Source organism: Hibiscus syriacus, unplaced genomic scaffold, assembly GCF_006381635.1.
Source record: "Hibiscus syriacus cultivar Baekdansim isolate YM2019G1 unplaced genomic scaffold, ASM638163v2 tig00005939_pilon, whole genome shotgun sequence".
Taxonomy (NCBI): Eukaryota; Viridiplantae; Streptophyta; class Magnoliopsida; order Malvales; family Malvaceae; genus Hibiscus; species Hibiscus syriacus.
In genome coordinates, this window is record NW_024062073.1 from 693,563 (window position 1) to 712,060 (window position 18,498).

General features: G+C 35.3%; 1 protein-coding gene across 1 annotated transcript; it reads right to left on the reverse strand.

Annotated features, from left to right (window-relative positions):
• Positions 1-651: 651 nt before the first annotated feature.
• Positions 652-12,901, reverse strand: LOC120200365 (transcription initiation factor IIB-2). Its single transcript, XM_039201232.1, has 7 exons — positions 12,514-12,901; positions 11,893-11,917; positions 3,138-3,267; positions 2,917-3,047; positions 2,678-2,766; positions 1,296-1,372; positions 652-1,049 (listed from the first exon to the last, which is right to left on the reverse strand). Exons 1-7 carry the CDS (start codon positions 12,864-12,866, stop codon positions 916-918), a joined length of 939 nt encoding a protein of 312 aa, XP_039057163.1. The 5' UTR covers positions 12,867-12,901; the 3' UTR covers positions 652-915.
• Between the last annotated feature and the right edge of the window lie 5,597 nt (positions 12,902-18,498).

Below are 18,498 nucleotides of genomic sequence, written 5' to 3' on the forward strand. Positions count from 1 at the left end.
TGAAGCAATTAAAAAGTTTGGTGGTCGAATTGAGATAAAAAATAGTTCGGTGACAAGATTGATTTATGAGCATAGTTTGGTGGTCTCCCGTATAGTTTACCAATGATTTTTAAGAGTTTTTGCCATCTGAGAAACGCCGACGAGCTCATTTTCGAAAGATTTGATGCTTACCTCGAAAACATAAAGGGCAAATGAAGACAGCAAGAGCAGAAGGGATAAATTTCATATTAAGGGATAAATTCTAAAATTTAAGAAAAAACGGATTTATAAAATTATAATAGAATAAATATATTTTTAATAAAAAATAACATAAAAAATTTAAAAATATATGATAATTTTAAATTTGAGGATGATTATCAACCATATCTTGTGTGATCCATCCTAAAAAGATCTAAACCCTTTTGGGCCGAGCCACATGGTAATTGTATATTGGACAGTGTTGAACTCAATTAATAGAACTCAATGAATCTTGGACATTTAGAAGATAATATACGCTCGAAATAGAAATCCATGTTTCATAAAAGGAAAAAAAACAGGGTTTAAATTTTTGATAAACCAGGATCACCCAAAAATCAAAAAGCTCAAAATTACCACTGGAGCATGAACTTGATACATGGAGTCACAGTATTGACCTGTGGGGACATTCCAGTCAATAACATACACTTCTATATCCACATCTTTTTATCAATAATCCCTCGAATAATTTCCAAACATCAAATAAATTTCATCACTTGATACAGAAAACCTTCTTTTCCATATTTCAACTCTTCCCCACTTCTCTCTCTGCTTGTAAGACAAGGAACCACAAAAAAAGAGACACCATTTTCACAGCGTTCCAACGAGAACTCGGACAATTTGATGATTGTTTTTCCTTCGTAAGTTTTCGGTGTTTCTGTCGCTGTCCATTTTGCAAATTCAAGGACTGCATAGGTTCTTGAGATCTTCTTCCTTAGCATACCAGTTCGGTATTATCTTTGTCAAATGGGGATAAAGATCCTTGTATGAATTTCGTATAGTCCCTTCTGCAACTCCAGTGGCAAGTGAAATATCTGCACCCCCACACATTGTTTTCCATCAAAAGTGTGCATTTTTCATAGAATGAAGGTTGCAACTAAAAGAATTTGAACACACTTTTATTCTTTTTAATGGAAAAATACGCACTCATGTCGCATAATTCAATATTAGAACCTAAACTGCATTTATCAGCACTGTATCAAGAAGAAATGTAGGAACACAAAAGTAGTTTCCAAAACATCTTTATTTTTACTTAAAAAGAATGATGGTAAAGAGCAAACCTCTGAGAGGCTTCTTATCATCCGAAAGCTGTGTTATAATATAAATGACCGCTGCTGCAATTGATATAGGGCTGCGCCTGCAAAATTCCCATAAATTGTTAGCAAGTAACTATACAAAGTTATAAACCATAAATGAACAAAACCATTAAAGAAGACATGCATAGATACGTGAAAGATAATATGTCTCGATACAACAATCTCTATTCTCAACTAACAAATTTTATATAAAAAAAAAAAAGCTGCAAAAACTAGAAGGCAGAAATCTCTAAGTCAAAGTTAGTAACTTCATCTTCCTTCGACCTGAAACCTAGTCCAAAAACCAAAGATAATGGGAAAACACAAGAAAAAAGAGGGAAGGCAGGGGAAGGGTGGGATGGGTGTATTCAAAAAAGGTAGACAGTGCAGAAGCTTGGAGAAGACGCAGGGCAAACTTTTGTATTGCAACCATATCTTTGCAAAAGCTCTCAGAAGAAACCATTTATATCATGTTTGCAGGTGTTCGGAAAGACTGATCACTATTTATTTATTATTTTGAATTATTTTTAGCTCCATAGCTTACAAGCAAAAAAGAAAGCTTAGCATTCAGTCATTTCAGGAATGTGCTTTATGGAGATAAAGAAAGTTTATTTTTACGTAAACAAGCTAGGTGTTACTATTAAGCTGAAATACACTTTGCAAGAGACAAACAGAAGCAAAGCAACCTGATTGATGTGATAAGTCAATGGAATAATATGAGGAAGGCTAATCAAATTATTTTTCTTTCAAAATCATCAAACAGTCTAATACATACAGAACTATAATGAACATCCTAATCTCCAAAGGAAAGACTTCAAAATCCACATATTGTATAATGTTTGGATAGTTTCACTTGTGATAATCTTGTTTAAGGAATTACATATATGTAACTTTCTATATGTTATAATACAAGTTATAAATATCAAAATAAATAAATAAATAATACATGTTATATAAATCTTGACACATTCACACTATTTCTTGTAGTGTGATTATATTACATACAAAGTTGCTAGATCTCTAAAAGGTTTAGCTTCTCATTCATCAATACCTCATAATCAACCTAAATTATGTCTTTAAAAACTAATAGCAATTATTGCAAGATGTCAGCCATAATTTTCACTTAGTTCCTGATCAGCTTCTCTCTCTGTCAATATTTTATTCAAACATTCTAATTCTTTCTTAATCATGTTAGGTGATCAACTTAAAACACTTCCTAATTACAATTCTGTGAACTGGAGAGGTCCATTGATGAGAATCCTAGCCAAATAGGACACTGAACTAAAATTTATTTGAAAGGTAAAAAGCATTGAAAGATATTTCAATTTAGTTTCAGTGCTTTGTGATGAAACTAGAATAATAACTACCTTATATCAAACTCCTCCGACTTCTGAACTGATTCTTGAGCAGCTTTAACGGCTTGATTATTCATACCAAGATTGGAACAAAAACGCCTCTGATAGTTAAAAGAAATTAATGTTAGTGACAACCATACTGGGTATATAAATGAACAATACAATATTCAAGAAAGGAACTGCGGCAACAAAGTTGTAGACTGAGAGCACCTTTATCTTCTTCTTTTTTTTGATGAAAATAGGGAACTCACCATGAAGTCACCAGCATGTATGGTTCCCATCTCCACAGACTGACCAGTTTCCAATCCCAATGTTTTCACTATGTATTCTTTTGCTCGGCCAATTTCTTTCTTTGTAGCTCCATTGGCAACAGAGCAAATTTCTATTTGAAATCCAGGTTTAGGAAACCTCATACACATTAGGAAAGATAAATCACGAAGCATCCATATGTTAAAAGAATCTTAGGCTGTACCCTTGACAGTGCGTGGCTTGTCCTCTTGTCGACAAGCAATGTATAGGCAAGCAGCCAACAATGCATCCTGATTTCTTCCTCTACTAGACTTCTGGTCTTCCACTTTCTTAAATATCTCATTAGCTCGATCCTTCAATCAATGCCAAAAGCATCATAAATTAGATGCATATATGAAAATTGATAAAAGAAAGAATAATAATGAATGAAAAGGTCATCAAGCTAACATTTTAAGTGTAAAACACAACAGAAGATGCTCCTATGAATCAGAAAAGTATTAAATTAACTCAAACAAATACTTGCAAATTATTTTCTTTTAGAAGCATAAACATGCACAAATTTTTTTTTTGATAGGAATAGAAGGCCTCATTAAAAACCTCCCTCATAGTTGTCTCTATTAAGGAGACAAGTAGCGGAAGGAGGAAAAGAGTGCCTTAGTATATTAATAACCAACAATTACATAAGAACCAAACATTACAAATAATTGCCAAATCAAAGAAACAACCAAAGAAACCAAGGCACAGCTACTAACAATATCCTCCACAGTCACTAACCAATTCCTGACTTAGCTAGACAATCAGCTTCCACATTCATACCTCTGCTGATATGCTTAATAATAACATTATAAAGCACCACTGACTTCTGAATTTCTGAAATAAAATCAACAAGGTGAACCGGGCAAAGATCCGGGCTGTTGATCCACTTAACTGCAAGAAGCGAGTCACTCTCTAAAATAAGATTTCCTTTGTCCCTCCAAACTGAATCAAAAAATACATCTACCCCGGTTTTGATTGCATAAATCTCTACAAGAATAGGAGAACAAGGTCCTAAGGCTGTAGAGAAGGAAACCAATTTGTTATTACCAGCATCTTTAAGAACTCCACCAATACCACTCTTTTTCCAGTCAAAGTTGACAACCCCATCAACATTCATCTTAAAGTAACCGGAAGGAGGGGGACACCATTTTAATCTTGACAGTCGAAAGTTAGAAGGGGATTTATTCATATCCGCCAAAGTAAGATCACCCACAAGGCTATCCATATGAATAGACAAATCCTTATTTTTTGCTAAAAACCATGGTGCCACCCTATACCTCACCAAAAAAAACAGATTTTCTTTGTCCATCTTGCCTTTCTCAAATACAATCTGGTTCCGGCACAGCCAAACAGACCACAAAACAGCTCCTGGAATAAATCTCCAAATACCCGAGTAAGGTCTAAGTTGCAACCATGAAAGCAGGAAGCCTTTCGGATTATTAGGGAGAACTGAAAAAACTCTCCACAGACGGAGTAGTTTTGCCCAAATCTGCCAAACCTGGACGCAGGAAAAAAATAAGTGACTGACTGATTCCGATTCCTCACCACAGAACACACAAAGCGGGTTTTCTATATCTTTAACTCCTCTTCTCAATAAAGCAGCTTTGACAGCCAACTTCTGATGAATAACTTGCCATAGGAAAATCTCTACCTTTGGTGGAACTAAACCTTTCCACACAATCTCAAACCAAGAATTGTCAGATTCTGCTAAACTTGAAAATAGTCTTGAGCACGAATTAACCGAGAACTCACCATCCCCACTACCTTTCCACGCAACACGGTCTTCACCCTGCAGTAGAGGGCGAAAATTATCCAGCAAAACCATCAGTTCCATCCAATGTTCAAACTCACTATCCATTAAATTCCTCCTAAGTTGAAAATCCCATACCCACTCCCCATTCAATATACACCCAAATTCAGTCACAACACCTTCCTTATTAACAGACAGAGCAAAGATCCTAGGAAACAAAGTCTTCAAAGAAACATTAGAAATCCAAGAATCATGCCAAAATCTGATAGACTCTCCTTTACCCACCTGAAGCACGAGATTATTTCGAAGGCATAAACCAAAAGAGTCATTAGACCAATAGTTATTTAAAACACCTTTCCAAATCCAAGACACATTAGAGGGCAGTTTACCATCTAACACAATAGAGCTCGATCCCGCATTATACTTAGAACAAATCAAAGTCTTCCACCAAGAGTCCTTCTCTGTACCAAATTTCCAAACCCACTTGCCCAATAAAGCTCTATTCCGTAACTTTAGATCCGAAATTCCCAATCCCCCCAACTCTTTATTTTTACAGACAGTATTCCAGTTAACCCAATGGAGCCTTTTCTTCACAGCCGATGAACCCCACAAGAAGTTGGCCATAATAGATTCCAATTTCTTCCTCACAACCACTGGCATTTTGAAAAGTGACATATAGTAATTAGGGAGAGCATTCAAGACTGATTTTATCAAGACTGTCCTTCCTGCTATTGATAAAGAAGACAGTTTCCAGCCTGTCAATTTCTGGTAGAACTTATTAACAATCGGATCCCATAGTTGAATAGAATTCCTCTTAGCACCCAAAGGTAACCCCAAGTATTCTGCCGGAAAAGAACCTCTTAAACAACCAATAGAATCTGCCCATTCCCCAACAATGTTATCTTGTAAATTGAGAAAAAAAAATTCTGCTTTTCAACAAATTCAGCTGCAGCCCTGTACACATCTCAAAAACAACCAAAACCCTCTTCAAATTTGCTAATTGACCCTTAGAAGCTTTACAAAAAATAATCAAGTCATTCGCAAATTGTAAATGGGACAGCATCGACGAAGAATTATCAGAACCTAAATTAAAGCCCTCAAACAACCCCAATGCTACTGCTTTAGACAATAGTAAATTCAGAAATTCACCCACTATATTCAACAGAAGCGGGGATAGAGAACACCCTTGTCTCAGCCCCCTAGATATTTTAAAACTTTCAGTTGGGGAGCCATTGACAAGAATTGAAATAGAAGTTGAACTTAAGCAATTATGGATCCACGACCTCCATCTTCTGCTAAACCCCATACACTCCATAACTTTGATTAAAAAATTCCAATCAACAGTGTCGTAAGCCCTCTTGAAATCCACTTTGAAGACGAGACCTTCCCTTCCTTTCCTCCTCCAAAAATCGATTGCTTCATTAGCAATTAAGGAGCAATCACAAATCTGCCTTCCCGGGATGAAAGCAAATTGAGATTGACCAATTAACCCTCCTATGCACAGCCTTAACCTTCTTGACAAAACTTTAGACAAGATTTTGTAAAGTCTCCCTACCAAACTGATTGGTCTGTAATCCTCAATGCATACTGGAATCTGCTTCTTCGGAATTAGAGTGATAAAGGAATGATTGACACCTTTCCCAAACTTCTTCCCTTTGTAGAAATCTTCAAAAAACTTAAGAATGTCTCCTTTCAAAACCGGCCAAAATTTCTTGAAAAATCCCATATTCAATCCGTCAGGACCCGGAGCTTTATTACTATCCGACGAATGTATTATCTCCCAAACTTCCTCCTCCGAAAAATTCATATCTAATTGAGCAACTTGACTCTCCGAAAGTTTAGAAAAATTCAAATCCATCTTCACAACTCCAACCGTCGGAATGGCATTGTAAGCATTCTTGAAAAAAATCAAAAATTGCAGCTTTTATCCTTATCGGATCCTCAATCAAATTCCCACTCACATCCAAAGAATTAAGAGCATTCACCCTCCCTCTATTTGTAGCACATTGATGAAAATACCTTGAATTTCTATCTCCATCCATAATCCACTGCGCCCTTGATTTTTGAAACCAAACTAATTCTTCTTTTTTATATAATGACCATAATTCACTTTTTTCTTTTGCAACATCCACCATAGAAACGGAAGGAATCCTTTGTTGTAATTGAGCTTCTTGATTCGAAATTAGTCTCTCTTTGCTTTCAATCAAACTTTGTAATTGCAATCTGCTTCCATTAGACCAATTCATGATTTCTGTCTTAGAAACTCTAAGTAACTCCTCAATGTTCAGCCTCTTCCTACTCTTAGCTTCTGAAATTTTCTTTTCCACAGCTTCCTTAAAACCCTCCTCCATACTGTAATTGAATAGTTTGAAGGGTTTCGGACCCCAATTAATCTTATTGGAATCCAATGCCACAGCATTATGATCTGAAATTGACTTAGGTAATAGCATCTGAACAACATCCGGGAATAAGCCTAAGAAATCTGCAGAAACTAAGAACCTATCCAACCTCACAAATGTAGGATCTTCCCTGTTACTACCCCAAGTGAAACTTCCTCCCACCAAAGGCAGATCCATTAAACTTGTATGGAATAGAAACTCCCTGAACCATCCCATTGAATTTTCATTCAGAGATTTCCCCATCTTTTCTTCCTGTGACAAGTGAGCATTAAAATCTCCAGCAACACATAAAGGACACCCCAATGAAGAAATAAAACTGGATAATTCCTCAAAAAACGCTTCTTTATCAGCTTCGACAGAGGGCCCGTAAACATTAATAAAACAACACACCTCTTGGTTATCCTTTACTATACCCTTTAAAGCTATAAACCTTTGTGAAATTTTCACTAGCTGAGGTAAAAACCAATCCTCATCCGTAACCAATCCTCCTGATGCACCCACGGTCGGAGAATCCACCAACCCACCTAGAATTTTACCCCCCAACTTCCTCCTCAAGCCTACACGAACCACCTCCAATTTCGTTTCTTGCAAAAAAAGAAACGACGGTTTCTTATTAACAACCACCTTCCTCACTGCCCTAGCTTTTTCCTTCCTACCTAATCCTCTAATATTCCAAGTGACACAAGAAACACGAACCATAAAAATAAAATTAAAAGCCTTCAACCAATAATAAGGGTTAATACCCACCCTTCTCCCCCCTAACCGAATTAGACTCCGAAAACTTCTCAGCAAAAACTTTCCTACCCCCCTCAAAATTAACACCTAACATTTGGCTAACCTGCCAAGTTACTTCCATTTCATCATTATCAATCGAAAAAACAACTCCTGCAAAACCCTTATCTGATTCAACTCTTTTAATCTTCTTATTAGATCTGCTGTAAACTCTGTCACAGAAAATGGTAGCTACCTTAGGGGGTCGAACTGTATGGTGATTATTAAAAGACAATTAAAGAGATGTAGATTACAAGAGCTTCGGTTCTCAAATTAAGGGAAAAAAATAAAACCGAAGATTCAGCAAAATTTAAAAAATAAAGGGACCATAAAAATAAAAGAAGAAAAGCTTTGAAGAGTGGGAAGAAATTAAATTTCCAATTCAAAACATCTAATAAGAACTATTTCTGTTACAGTACATTTTTAGAAGTTTATTTTCCTTTTCTTAAAACCTTCACATACAACTATTAAAAATCCAAAAGTTATACAGCGAGAATGGGATGCAAATATATTTTTAGAGAGTTAAATGCTCAACACTGCATAGCAATCAAAACATCTGAAGTTTTTAAGGAGGATTGTATCCTGGCTGCAATGCACTAGATACTTACATCGGTTACTTAATTCTTCAAGCTTAAATGATATCTAGTACATTTTAGGGATAACTTCTTGGTTCTTATTGTAACGCCCCGAATCCCGGATTAGTAGTTCGGGTCAACCCGAAACCCAAAGTTGAGCCACTGGACCTTTGTTTGATAGGAAGTGGAGGCCTCGTTAAAAACCCCTTCATGATTAACAGAACACCAATCGGTGTTCCTTAATCAGCGGAAGGAGGAAAGAGTGCCTCAAAATTCATTAATAAGTAAAAGATTACATAAAGTTTAAGACAAACAATCCCCGTACAAAAACAACCCGAAACACACCAAACAACACATCTTTCTCTCAATTAAACAACATCCTAATCCAACCAACAATAACTACCCAATACCAACCTTAGCTAAGCTATCAGCTTCAAAATTAGCTATTCAGTCAACCCTTCTGATAGCACCCTCCAAAAGTCTTAACAACAACAATATCTATCACTAGATGAAGAAAAAACACCTGGACAACTATCTAAATTCTTAACCCAATCCACAGCAAGATGCTATCCGAAGCAACGATCCACCAATTCTTAAACCTCTGAAGAAAGGCTCAAAAGAAGTACACCCTTCTTGATAGCAATAAGCTCCAGCAAAGTTGGAGGGCCTGTATCTACAGATACTATGAAAGAACCCATCAACTTGTCAGCCTCAAAATCAACTGATTCATTCCATAAAAACCAAATTCTAACATTGGACCTTATATTATAGTTGGTTCAAGTTGTTGTTTGTGGACTTGAGTTAGGGCCCAAGAGAGTTGTTGTTTGGGGATGAGTAAATTATGAAATAAGAGTAAAGGGACTAAAAGTGTAGTTTACCCATAGTCATTTTGGAAGCTGAAAATCCCTCCATATTTAATGTTTTCAACGTGAACCAAAACCCCTTACACAACTCACCAAACACTCTTCCTATCTTCTCATCTTTCTCTCTTCTTCATTCTTTCCTAAAGTGAGGAATTTAGAGAAATTCAAGCTTAGTTGAGTGAAGCCAAGGTAAGATTTCAACTCCTTATTCTTCAAGCTTCAATATAAGCTCAATTTCATTAGTTTTTATGCATATAACCAAAAATGGGTTTTGAGAGGGTTGTTAGAATCTATGGATTCTAGCTATGTTTTGGATATTAAGGAGTTATTTAGAATGTACTCAACTTCTAGATGGATTAGTAATCCATTTTCTTACCTTGTTTAGTGAATGAAGTGGGAGAGAGTTCCAAATCAAAAGGCAAAGAAAGTTGAGCATTGGTTGATTTGAGGAGAGTTCTAGCCACCAAATAAGCAAGGTAACGCCTTTACAACTCTTCTATACTCTTAGTGAGTCATTAGAAGTTCAAAATAGTTTAAATGGTTGAGTTGAGCATGATAAACATTTCCATGGTGAAATTCTTGTGTTAGAGTTATAAATGTGTTTAAAGCCTCTATTATGACCCTTGTTGATCAAATAAAACTTTAAGCATGTTTGGGGACCTCACTAGGGTCTTTGGGATTGAGAATATAGCATTTTAGTATGTGTTTTACGACTTCTGCATGTAGAGTATTGATACTATATGGATAGTAACGATACTTGTTATTCGTTTTGGGCAAATTCGTGAGTTTCTGGGCAAGAGCATTGATACTCTTTCAAGATTATCGAAACTTTGGGTCATAGTTTCGAAACTCCTATAAAGTTTGAAAACTGAGCAGAACATAATGTTTAAAAGTATCGATACTTATATAAAGTATCGAAACTATTGCAGGAGTATCGATACTCTTGGGCTAGTATCGATACTTTCAGTCTGTTTTAGGCAAAAATGTCAGTTTTTAAGGGAATTAGACTCGAGGGACCCCAACACTTCATTATATCATCAAATAAGACTACAAGTGAGAATATTAATGATATTAATTACACTTAGAAACAAGATTCAATTAGGATGACATAAAAATAGCCTTGGATGTGGCTCGGGAAACGACCAAGACACCCGAGTTCCTTTAGAAAATGCTAGCATTATCAAAAGTATAGTTTCAGTCCGGATATATCCTTACGTAGTAAGCGAGGCACTTAAAGCTAATTAGCTTGGGCGCAAGGTCCAACACTCAAGGAATGGGCTAGTCGAGGGGGTTGACCGATGTAGAGATTTCGGGCCACCAACCTCAGTAGACTAGAGGGGTGTGTGAGCTCCGAGATGCAGAACCCTCAGCTGCACCATGGTGTCTACCATAGAGTAGAGAGTGCATTATACGAGTATACTCACTATCTCAGTTTATCAGTTAGCTAGAGCATGTCATGAACACTTTTAGTATGGCTTAGTTGTTAGTGTGGCACTGGGCTAGTTAGCTCAGTGTTTGGAATTTGTTTTCTTACGCAGGTTAGTCGAGGAGCAGTCTGAGGACCTTTTGACAACAGTGATCCAGACCCATATAGTGCAAAGTCCGTCACAAGTTCATCTTTAGAGAGCATGTATAATTGTAAACCTCGATTTGTATATTTTTGTATAAGTCGTAACTCATTTTGAACTATGGTCTGCATGATTTAAATATTATTTTGGGAGCTCCTAATGTAAACTATTTTATTTAAATTGTAGTTGATTTATTTTAGCATGAGTGGTTACAAATGGTCATTTTAAAAAAAACAAAAAAATTAAAAAGAAAATTTTGGTTAGTCACTCCGGTGGTTCTGTGTGGCATTCTGACCGGTTGAATGTGTGTCGTATTGGTTTAAGGTGTTACACTTATAACAGTGAAATGGTACATTTTTAACCATTAAAAAGATCGTTAAACAATATGTAAAATAATAAATAAATCAAATAATATTTAATATTTCTATAATTTTTTACTTTATTAGAAATAATACAGATTTCCTTACGGTGTAGAAGTCTTCAACACACTTGGCAACAATTTTGTTTGGTAAACAAAATGCTTTCTTGCCCAATCAACAACCCAAACCTTATTCTTTTTCCTCATCGTAAGGTGACTAAGAGCATGAGAAGCTTCTTATGATACCATTTATATGTATTTTGGTTTTTAGCACTAATGCAAGCTCAAGTTTAAAATTTATAGTTCTTTTCTGCTCGTGTACAGACCGGGGAAAGGGAACAGCAGCATTAAGGTAATTCCTGTATGCATTTGAGGTTTCAACTCATGCACAATATTATACTTTCATATCTTCTTTCAGTTGGCTCATTCTAACAAGGTTTACATTATCCTTTAGTTTAGGATTGAAGCCGACATGACATAGTCTAGTCAACTTTAATTAGTCTATGGCGTCAACACCAACTAGTATCAATAATACACACTTGGAATACTAAAATGAGGGAGTAGACAAGTCTATACGCATATGTGCATGTCACTAGCCCAGACAAATAAATCGAAACACCATATATGAATAGTATCTACACAGACGTAGGTAGCGTACCTTGATCGTTGCAACAAGGCCCAACCTGAAACATAAACTAATCCAAATAAGTGTCGGTTCGTCGTAAACTATTATCTTACAAGCATAGAATTTTACTTCATATAGAAAAGGAAGTGCGCCAACAAAAATGCAAATCTTAACACCTAAGGGAAACAGAATAGTTCCTTCTAAGAAAAAAAATATATTCAGATAGATTAGAACACAATGCCTTCTAAGAGATGCAGTCTTAATATTCAGTTTGATTAATTTGAGCTGGTCTAATTGATGTGATTAGATACTAATTGTTCTGCTTAAGAAAAATATAATTCTAAAGGTAACACATTCCAATCAATTCTAATTTCCTAGCATTGACCCTCAATTTTCTCCAGTACAAACAAATAGACATACTAACAATAATTGTGATGTTTTCACCAACTAAGAAACATATTTTTTCCCCCGATCCCGACTGCCAAATGACATCATGAAACATTAAAATCCCTCAAACAAATTAAAGTCATCCAATTCATTCAACTAAATCAAACAAAACTCTGATCCATTTACCCCATGAGTTTCCCCACAATTTCTGTCCATCCAAAGACACTCCACAATGCAAAATCCAACGAATAAAACAAAACAAAATACCTATCGGACATGGTAGCAATGGTCTTAAAAGCAAGAATCAATCCGCGATCCGAATTCGACCCACGATTCTGCCACCGACCCAATGAAGAAGAGAGGAACTCTCCAGAAGTGCCGTTAGGCTTAGCGATAACGGTGGATAAACCGCCGTCGGCCAAGAGTGGGTTGGTGGGACCGCCGACACGGACGGGATCGTTATCGCCCGACTCATTGGCGAATGTTCTCCATTCAGATGTCTCGTCGATGGAGTGTGACTCCAACACTAACCCGCACTCCGAACACACGGTGTCACCGGCCGAGTGGTCAAAAACCACTTCCGTGTGCTTTTTGCAGTCAGAGCAAAACGCGTCTCCCATATCTGAACAGCTAACAGTTTTTTCTTTTCTTCTCTTCTTTGTTCGCTCTTAAATTCTCTCTTTTTTTTCCCAAAAAATTGAAACAGAAAAAAGATCGTTAGGTTAAAGTATGCTTTTTTGTTGAGGGTAAACTACAAATAACTTCTTTCAATTCCGTTCAATTTTGATCACTAAAATTGAAAAGATGTATTTTAGTCATTTACATTATTAATTTATTATAATTTGATCACCGAGTAACTATCGTTTGGGGATGTTTGTCGACCGAGTCAGTCCCGAATTAGATAGTGTTTGATTCGTGCTCGTTAAAAAAATTATTGTTCAACTCGTGTTTGTTAAAAAGCACTTGTTGCTCGACTCATTACTCGTTAAGTTTGATGTTCGCCTCTTTACTTATTAAGCTCACTGAAAGCTTTATCTTATTTTCTTAACTACATGTAAAATCAATTAATATTATATAGAATTTAATATAAACATAAATTGATGCATTTGACACAAAAATTATTAAAAAAATTGTATGAATCAATATTAAAGTCTAAACTATAAAGTAATAAATATTAAAATAATAAATAGGTTTTGATTTTTTGGTGTAGTAAAATATTTATTAATAATATAATATTTTTATTATTTATTAGAAAATTAATAGATTATCATTAATTAGTAATTTTTTAATGAAATAATTTGTTAAGATAACAACTAAAAAGGTATATGGTAAACTATGTATTTAGTATCTAAACTATCAATTTTGATCTGTTTTAGTACCTAAACTTTTAATTTTTTTGAAAATCATACTTAACGTTTAGTATTTGTTTCATTTTGGTACCCACCATTAAAAACTTAACATATTTAATACTTAAACTATCAGTTTTGGTCCGTTTTAATACCTAAGTTTCAATTTTTTTTCAAAATTTAACGTTAAGTTTTGAACAAGGGTACTAAATGAAACAAAAACTAAACGTTATGTATGATTTTGAAAAAATTGAAAGTTTAGATACTAAAATGACCGAAATTAATAATTTAGGTACTAACACGTAATTTACCCGAAATTATATTAAAAATTAACGAGTTACTCGTGAATTTATCGAGTCGAATTGGACTTGACTCGACTCGTTGAGGTCTCGAGTTCAAGCTACTCATGATCTACTCAACTCATTTAACATCCCTACTATCGTTATCCCAGTTGATTTGACAGGTTAAAAATAGTTGATTTCTAATTTTATCTTCAATTTTTAGATAAAATATTAATTTAGACCTAGACTTTTATCAAAGTTTTAATTTAACCAAAAATCAATCTCTCCTTTTTTTAATTCATCTTCTCCAACGCATTCATCTTATCTAACACCATTCTTCCACGAGTGCTTGTCGATTTTAAGAAGCTTATTCCCCAATTATCGACCTTCCATCCTTAAGCTTTCTCCCTCCCCACTATACTTACTATCGAATGAGTAAATAAGATATTGGAGTTATCTGAAATTTGAAATTATAGACTTACATAAAAATAATGAAATGGAGGGATTCAATTAAATACAATTCAAATCAAGAGGCTTAATTGTAAGATTTTGGGGAAATTAAGGATCATATTGAACACTGGTGAAATCTTGGAGTCCATTTTGAGAATGGTATGATTCTACAAGGAAGTATTTTGTTATTTCCCTATTTTGTGTTAAAGTTAAAAAGAAAAATAATAAAAAGTAAAGTTTTGGCCTTTGGTGGGATCAAACTTATATCTTTAGGGATTGTAAGCACCATGTTAATCACCGAAAACAATAAAGTAAAGATTAATAATAAATGAAAGAAATGAATGGTAAATAAAAGAAATCAGATATAAAAATTCTTAGCCTTAGGTTTGGTTAGTCTCAATTTCGATTGTTTATCGAAACTAATTTTTTCTTCTTCGATAGTATGTTAGTTATAGTCTCCATCAACCAACCCCTATAGCTAAACCTCTTCTAAATTATTCGGTTCCGGACCAACTTAGAAACTCGATCCTTGTTGAATTTAAACACGTAATCGCCGTAAGGATTATGACATCTTTGAGTTCTAGAAGAATCCAACTCGAGTTAACAATGACTCGTGCACGAATATTGAATTTGATTTTGATTTCCTTTAATGGATCACCTGTAACACCCCCAACCCGTATCCCAACCCGGATACGAGTCAGAGATATTACATTGACTTTTAAAACACAACTCATTACAAATAATAGTAAAATACTTGAACTTATTTTATGAAAAATACAATAATATACATATGGTACTATAAGTTTACCAAAATATTCAGAGCATACACAACTTAACTTTTTAATTACATGCCAACAACCATTTTCAAAACAAAATGACCTACTGATTAAGTTGCTTCTGATCTGATAGTTGCAGGAGTAATGTTGTCCAGCTGCTTAACCTCGATCGTCTACTTTATCGGATCCTACGTGTGAAACACTCACACGCTAAGTCATCGACTTAGTGAGGCAATAATATAATAATAATATCAATAAACATAAAGTAATTGCCAAAATGAGATGGGTTGCAATAATAAGATGTATGTAAACAATGCAATAACCAAAACCATGTTTCTTACACATATACTTATCAAATTCGCATTCATAAGTTCGCCTTAGTAAGTTCATTAGCCCATGGTACCATACAGAGAACCTAAGGTATGTGAGTATTGTGAGGTTGTGTACTATGATATCACCACAGCTCATATAATTGTACCTAAGTGCCACGTAGAATTGCACCGGAGTGCCGCGTAGAATTGCACCGTAGTGCCATATAATAATGTCCATAAGGACCACATATCATTCCTTAAGAATCATATACATATGCCAAGGATCAAGTATGTGTCTCACCAGACTTCACACATGTTCCAAAGAATACATATATGTCCCGAAGGACCACATATCATTCCTTAAGAATCATATACATATACCAAGGATCAAGTATGTGTCTCACCAGACCTCACACATGTTCCAAAGAATACATATATGTCCCGAAAGACCACATATCATTCCTTAAGAATCATATACATATGCCAAGGATCAAGTATGTGTCTCACCAGACTTCACACATGTTCCAAAGAATACATATATGTCTCGAAGGACCACATAGACCCTCTACCCTTGGCATGCCAACTATACCTATAGTTCTCATTTACATAACATGGGCTTTCACAATTTATCTAATTCATATCACGAAGACATATTATTTCCATACCTTTATCATATAACTCATATAACTTTTCTTTCATATTCATGTCCCATAATGCATATGGTATGGATTCATGTCATATATCATCATATGAACTACGATCATGTATCAAATATTGAATCTAGACTTATCACAAGTCTATAACTGAATAAAATACATATTCATGTTATGCATATGCACTCACCTAGATTTCTTTGTTTTTCCCTCGATTGATCCTACTTGTCGATGGTTCCGGAACTCGATTAGGCTCAATATCTACATTAGCAAAATTTTCAAGATGATTATCAGATGCCTAAGTCTTGAAATTAACCTCTAATAGCCTACCAATTTAAGGGATTAATAGTTTAGTCTCTCTTCTTTCTTCTTCTTTTTTCATTATGGGGGGATCAGTTCCCCCCTGGGGGTATCGATTCCCCTCTAGCATTCTGGAAATTCATATTCGTTTGAGGGGGGATCGATTCCCCTTGAATGGGTACAGATTCCCCTAGCCCAGAAATCCCATTTTGAGCTCGAAATTCATTTCATTTCAGCTCAAACCTTTCTATTTCACTTCCTTTAATACTCCTAACTTTAATACACATACTTAAACTCATTTCTATTCCATAATCACTTCTTTAAACCCAAAATTCCATCATTTACATGGCATTCAAGAATCAAACTAAATTTTCAAGGTGTTCTAATTCCAATTCTAACACTTCATATCCCTTAATTAACTTGATGACAAGTCAAATCTCACTTCCAATTCTTATTATGAACTCTAATCTAAGATTTCACTTTTCTACTTCATTTCTTTAATTCTTCATATACTTCTCCTTTTGAGGTTTTAAAATAATTTAAACCTCTTTTAAGCTTAACTATTGCCTAATAGTCATGAATCAACCATAAATTCATCAAGAAATTCACTAACAAGAAAATCTTACCTTAGCTTGGGTCTCACGTATGAAGAAGAAGAAAGAAGAAGATGACTCTGGAAGCTTGTTTTAATTTCCTACTCTTCCACGTGCTTAATATAATACTAACCCCAAAATTATATTGCTATAAAAAGACCATTTTGTCCTTCTAATCTTCCTTCTTTATAATTCAATCCTACACCAAATAACTCAAATAGGTCATTGAACTCTTCCATCATTCTACTTAAATCACCAAATGCTGAAACTTTACAAATTAATCACTAACCCGGCATGGAGGATGTTACAAATCTCCCTCCCTTAAGAAAATTTGTCCTCAAATTTTTAATAAGAAAAGAGATGGGGATACTGATTCCTCATATCCTCCTCACGCTCCCATGTTGCTTCCTCTACTTTGTGATTCTTCCATAAAACTTTAACCAATGGAATAGTCTTGTTCCTCAATTGCTTAACCTCATGAGCTAAAATTTGAATCGGTTCTTCCTCATAAGTCATATCCGGTTGTACCTCGATCTCTTCTGGGTTTACGATATGGGAGGGATCCGATCGATATCTTTGAAGCATTGAGACATGGAATACATTGTGAATCTTTTCCATTTCTGGTGGTAAAGTCAATTGGTATGCTACGGGTCTCACTCTTTTTACAATTTCATATGGTCCAATAAACCGGGGACTTAACTTTCCTTTCCGACCGAACCTCAACACATTCTTCCATAGAGATACCTTTAAAAACACTTTATCCCCAACTTCAAATTCAATCTCCTTTCTTTTAAGATCAGAATAGGACTTTTGCCGATCAGAGGCCACTTTGAGGTTATGTTGAATTTCTCGAACTTTCTGTTCTACATCTTGAATTAACTCCGGACCAAGAACACTTCGATCTTTGAGTTCATACCAATTTAATCGAGTACAATATTTTTTTCTATATAATGCTTCATATGGGGCCATCTTTATACTAGACTGATAACTATTGTTGTTAGCGAACTCTGCCAGCGGTAAATACTTTTCCCATGATGCTTTGAATTCCATTACGCATGCTCTCAACATATCTTCCAATATCTGAATAGTTCTCTCTGATTGCCCATCAGTCTGAGGATGAAAAGTTGTACTAAAGTTTAAACGAGTCCCCAACGCTCCATGCAAAGATTTTCAAAATCTAGAAGTGAATCGAGGGTCTCGATCAGAGACTATGGAAACAGGCACTCCATGCAATCTAATAACTTCTCTAATATACAGCTCTGCATACTTTTCCATAGAGAAATCAGTTCTAACCGAAAGGAAATGCGCTAACTTAGTTAATCGATCAACAATTACCCAGATTGATTCTCTTTTGTTCGGAGTCAAGGGTAACCCCGAAACAAAATCCATCGTAACATTTTCCCATTTTCATTGAGGAATGAAAAGCGGTTGCAATAATCCTGACGGAACTTGATGCTCAGCTTTGACTTGTTGACGTATCAAACACTTACACACAAATTCGGTGATGCTTCGTTTCATCCCTGACCACCAAAATCGATCCTT